Here is a 6,000-nt window from a genome sequence, read left to right on the forward strand (position 1 = left end):
TTTTGCATATATATTTTGATTTGCTCATAAAAATGGAATAATTTTCTGACCTCACAATATAAATTGCACTAATATAATCTCGTAAATAATAACTCAATGATGACACCCAATATATGCCTCGTGGCATACTGTGGGTCCTTCATTTATTTCGCATGTGGTTGGGTATACCTATAGGCTATAGGTGAGTAGACTTACAGGCTATTATCCGGAGAGCTCGGGGTTCAAGTATGGTTTACAAATTTTGGTTTCCTAGGTTGTTTACTTCAGTCTTTCTACCTGCCGTTTGCGATTTTTTTCTTGAAAATCTTGCATTAAGGCGCCGCTAGGTTGCTTTCCAATTTTAGTCTGTTCCCGGAAACTTTTTGCGGCCTGGTACTTCATTCCCTGATCTTTGCCTTACGGTCAACGTGGAATTCCCTCACATCCTCAGGGATCTTTTAATTGTACCTTCCTTTGTATAGTTTCAGAACGGGGTGTATGTTATTGTTATTTTGCATCGTGCACATACCTGTACTTTCACTAATCTTTCTCCCCTCTGTTTCGTTTTTTTCTAAACTTAACTTCCTACCTCCTACACTCCTACCTTTTTTCTTCTTGGTCTCATCCGAAGATTTCATGACAGCCTCCCTGACATTTTATATCTACATCGACTCAATACAACATAAGCCGCCGCAAGAATAAGGACGTGTGGCGGGGAGAGTTAGGACACCATCTGTTATTAGATTTACTTCTACTTTTAGATTTTTTATTTTTATTTATTATGTGATACCATCATACATATATCACAACTCATTATTGTGGAGATTTGTTGGTGCGGTAACATGAGTCGCAATGATGCCCGTGATTTCGTCGAGAACTTAGCCATTTGTCTCCTTCCGTTGTTCTACAGGAGTTCTACACCATCGTTCCAGTCCTCTTCGGAAGCACTACAGCCCTCTACCGGACCTATGTGGAATAACCCGTAGCTGCTAGGAAATATCTCCTAGTTCCTTTTTATGCTTTTCTACATGAAAAGATTAATATTCTTTGTATCCAAAGTGACCTGAAATCCCAAGTCCAAATCCGAAATCGATCGACATAAGTATTTGACGGTTGAATTTGGTTCTAATTTTAATTGAAATGACATCGTAAAAATAAATGCAATATTACGAATGAAAATACTAAAATTATAAGGAGAGTAAAGAATAAATAATACTTTAAAAGACGGGGTGACAATTGGAAATCGTAAACACTGGCAAGAAAAGGAGGAAAACTGAGGGCTATGAACTGATGTTTATTACTTTACTGAAGAACGTATTTTAGATATTATGAATAGGAAGAACTACAGAGTCAGGGTAGTTTGAATTACGCAGATGTGTTATAGATTAAGATGGAAGATATGAAATAAAGGCTCTTCCAGGGAATAAGATAAAATGGAATGGATGGCTGCTATAACCAATCCTAGGTTTGATGCCAGTGAAAATGGTACAGTCTTTGTATTCATTCAATATACTGTAATATACTCGATGCCTGAGATACCTATATATTCCCTATGTTATGTACCCTCCACCAAAGAGGATAGTCTTAATAACCTTGGGGATCGGGATAGTGCGGTGGCTAAAGTACTATTTTCCCACATGGAGGGCCGAGGTTCGGATCCTGGATGTGGAAGATTTTTTCAATGGTATCTAGATCCCTACTTGAGGTGCTTTGTGCAGAGCGCTTTCAGTCAGTACACCATCCATCAGATGGGACGTTTAACTGTAGACCCCTTGGCGGCTTTCGTTGAGTATAGGCTAATGCCGACGCCGGGTTTCTCTCCACCCTTTCTTCGTTCCCATCCTTCCCTGTCTACCACGTCTGTTCATATTCCTGGATACAACTTCTATCGACGTGATCGTATCGGTAAGGGCTGTGGAGGCGTAGGTTTCTACTTGAAAAAAGATATCTCACTCCAAATAATACCAAAAAGTTGCTCCATTTACTGCAAAATACCTAAGTTTGCATTCTTAGAGATAACATTCAACCTACAAAAAATTATTTTAGGCATCGTTTACCGCCCACCCAAGGTGGGCTATTTTTCCAACTTGGAAGAAGCCTTATCCTTCCACATTCCAAACTATGACCGTGTTATTATTACCGGTGACTTCAATGCCAACTTTCTTTCCTTAACTTATGACTCTAAAGTAATTACTAACCCTATGTCATATTTTTGCCTTAGCATACCTCCCCTAGAGCCTACCCATCATGCATCTTCAGCAGCCGCATGGCTTGACGCAATAATTACAGCCAACCCTGAAAAAAATCACAAAATAGGGGCAACTTTCAGCCCCTGGAATATCCATGCATGATGTATTATTTTTAACATACTCTTTAGAAGTCCTAAATTTAAGCAGGAATTTATTCTTATTCGCGATTTGAAGTCCATAGAGGACAATGACCTAATATCTAATGCGGCTACCATTCCATGGCAGTCTATAAAATTCATCGGTGACATAGATAAAAAATTAGAACTACTTAATACCTTCTTAAATGACCTAGGAGACAAAAATGCACCGTTAAGAAGAATCCGACTGTCAAAACCACGCTCCCCATAGAAAACAGAGTAAATAAAAGCCTTAATGCTCAGTCGTGACGCAGCCTATAGCCTATTTAAAGGACATAAATATTAAAATTCATTCAATATCTACAAAACACTGTGCAGTAAAACTAAGCAAGTCACCAGAAATTCTAAAATCAGATATACCTTCGAAATATCTAAAGAGCCCCCGTCAAATATTTGGAAAAGCTTGAAGCATCTTGATGTCGGAAAAACTAAAATTCCACACTCCAAGCCTACTGACATTCCTCCGGACGATCTAAACCGTTTATTCACAACGTCGCCGATGGAAATTGATCATGATACAAAAAAATAAATTATTATACAATTTGTATAATTCTGGACCAACTCCAGTTTCTGCTGCAAGCTCATTCAAAATTTCTTCCGTTACACAAATGCAAGTCCTACAGGCACTTAAAAAATCAAGTCCTCCTCAGATGGAGCTGACGGAATTACAACTATTCTGAAACACAAATTACTTCCCAATGTGCTTCCTGTGATAACTCATATCTTTAATTGGTCTATCCTAACTGGAACCTATCCCTCTCTCTGGAAACGCGCCCTCGTCCGTCCCATCCCAAAAAATATTTACACCCACAAGCATCGCTGAATGCAGGCCAATCAGCATTTTGCCTCCTTCATCAGAACCATTTGAGAGACTCATTTACGAACAAATTTCAAAGTTTCTCAATGAAAATGACTTACTTAATCCTCTACAATCAGGCTTAAGGTCCTCTCTTAACGCAGCAACCTCTCTCCTTAAAATAACAGATGACAGCCGACTATCCATGGAACGCGAAGAGGTGACAATATTGACTCTTGTAGACTTTACGAGAGCTTTCGACTCTATTGACAAAGATTTTCTCTAAGCAAACTTCAAATACTGAATTTTTCTTCCTCGTCTTTACAATGGATTCGCTTATACTTAAGTAACCGATTTCAAAGAGCCATCACACCTAGTTCATCCTTTAACCGGCTTCAAATACACAGGGGTGTTCCACAAGGACCCTTACTTTTTTCCCTGCATACACATGTAATAATATACATGTAAATAATATTAGTAAAGGTATTTATGTTTGCAATCATCACCTTTACTCCGATGATTTACAAATATATCACCATTCCCGCCTTCAAGACCCACCTAGAACTATTAATGAATTTGATTCAGATCTTGCTGTTTTGTCGCTATGGGGTATAAACTTCAGAGGACCCGCAATTTCTGTGTACGGATCATATGTGATCCAAGAAAATACGATCACATTTCTGACTCATTTACAAGAATATCCTGGTTAAAGCTAGAAGGTCGCAGGCATTTAAATATTCTTTCAATTTTCTAAAGGATATTGTCAAACCACACACCTAAATATTTATGCAAAAATTTCCTCCCCATCAGCTCAATCCACAACAAGAACACTACGGATAATAATAAACTTATTGTCCCACACCATCGCATGGAAATCTATAACAAATCTTTTCATGTTACAGCATGCCGTCTGGGGAACTCTCTCTCAGATGACATAAAAAACTCTCCATCCACAACAACATTTAAGAGAGCACTGCACAAGTTCATTTTCCTCAGTAACAAAACTTAACCAGTCACTTAACCAAAATTTATCCCCCTTCTCTTCGTGAGTGGTTTCCAGCGTGAGATTTTACTAGGTGAGCAATACCACGCTCTCCCTAGTTTTTCCCACAAGCCTCATTCTTTGCTTAGACTTTTCCTATTTTATTGTTCTCTTACTTTACTACCATTTACTTTGAGTAGGTGTATATGTGTAGGTGTATATGTGTATACTTAATTTATATATATATATATATATATATATATATATATATATATATATATATATATATATATTTATAGTAAATGTCTAAATCTATGCATAATGTATGCCTGTCTGTTTATATGTGTATGCATGTAATTATAAATTTTATGGCTAACATAACATGTGTACGACGTTGGGTTAAATGGAAGAAGGGACCATTTAGTCTCAAGATCGCCAAAAATTAAGACCTCTATCTATCTAACCCTAATGACGCAAATGATCGCAGCTATCGGTTCTTAAGCTAAAGCTTAAGCTAAGCTAAAGCTACTACTTCTTAATAACTTTATTTACAGAAATAGAGTAAGATTTTTTTACTTACAAAACTGTCTTTATCCATTGCCTCGATGACAACTGTTGGTGGGCTAGATTTTATGTCTTCTGGTGATCCGTATAAGATTATGTTGCGTAAGAGAAGCATTTGATCCCACACTGGGTTTAAGGTTTGGTACTGAACCTGAATATTGGTGGATACGATTAATTAGATCGGAAAGTTTGGTCAAATCAATTCACTAACTCCAGGGAAATTAACTCACTTCTGTCTTCAGGGTTTCGTTGCAAATGTACACTTTGATGAAAGCGTCACAAAGCCCTGTGGCATCTGCGCCTGGAACGAATCGTCCTTGAAACAAATGCGCTCTGAATTGATAGTTCTGAAAAGGAAGTATTTTTAATAATAACCTTTTAAGAATGAATGCATGGAATATTCTGAGCACCATTTTTTCTATAAAATATAAAGAGAATTAAGATATTCTTACTCTCTTTTCGTAGTAGCGTAGTAGCTTTGGCGGAATAGTTGTGGAATCATTAATTGAGCCTCCCGCTCCTTTCTTGTCCATTTCATAGCCCCTGGGAATCCCTTCCAAATTTGCTCCCGAGGTATCCCAAAGGAAACCTGCCCATAAGTACAATTCGACAACCATCGCTACGGGATAGTCACTTCTTGAATCTCCTTTGTGTTGCATCTCCTGATGTCCTCCAGCGTGCACAAGTAATGGAAATAATTTAGTCATTAAATTGCACATTTCAGTTCCGTTTCATTGATCCTAAAACGGAGTTGAAGTGATATGAGTTTAAGCATGAATATTCAACATCTTTTTGTTTTACTGCGTTTATTAATAGAATTAAAGAGCGTAGTCGTGACAACTACGCTCACATCCATACAATACCCCATGTGCCACCACATGAGCGTGAGGCAGGAGGTGTCAGTATACCTATAATGTAAACACTGAAAGATATCTGAATAGGGATATTTTGTCGATTTGTTAGTTTTGGTGTTTTCCCATCGTACGATTGCGGTGAAGCTTCGTGGGTTTCCCCCGGGTCAGGGTTTCAGCTTTAAACTTTTCGATGAATAACTCTATCATAATTCTTAGAGCGTTGACGCCCAGATTATAATGACGGCATTAATTATCTAAATATCGGTGGCTGAAACTCTGACCCGATGGAAAACTCGCGAAGACATGGTGCTTATTAATAAGAATATCACCCTTTGAGATGTGTTCCTGATTTGTGTGATGAAAAAAACTGACATGCAGGCTTGATATAATTCATATCATTGTTTGGAATTCTTGGAGACCAGAATAAAATGTTGTAGCT

General features: G+C 37.9%; 1 protein-coding gene across 1 annotated transcript in view; it reads right to left on the minus strand.

Annotated features, from left to right (window-relative positions):
* LOC139690467 (otoferlin-like) overlaps nucleotides 1-5,324 on the minus strand; it is a 45,176-nt gene extending 39,852 nt beyond the window's left edge. Inside the window, exons 1-2 of the mRNA XM_071587922.1 lie at nucleotides 5,160-5,324; nucleotides 4,724-4,858 (exon numbers count right to left, since the gene is read on the minus strand). Of these exons, the coding sequence (XP_071444023.1) occupies nucleotides 4,724-4,858; nucleotides 5,160-5,324 (300 nt within the window). The remainder of the gene's footprint in view (nucleotides 1-4,723; nucleotides 4,859-5,159) is intronic.
* Nucleotides 5,325-6,000: the final 676 nt, after the last annotated feature.

This window comes from Hetaerina americana, unplaced genomic scaffold (assembly GCF_022747635.1).
Source record: "Hetaerina americana unplaced genomic scaffold, ioHetAmer1.1.p SCAF_3, whole genome shotgun sequence".
Taxonomy (NCBI): domain Eukaryota; kingdom Metazoa; phylum Arthropoda; class Insecta; order Odonata; family Calopterygidae; genus Hetaerina; species Hetaerina americana.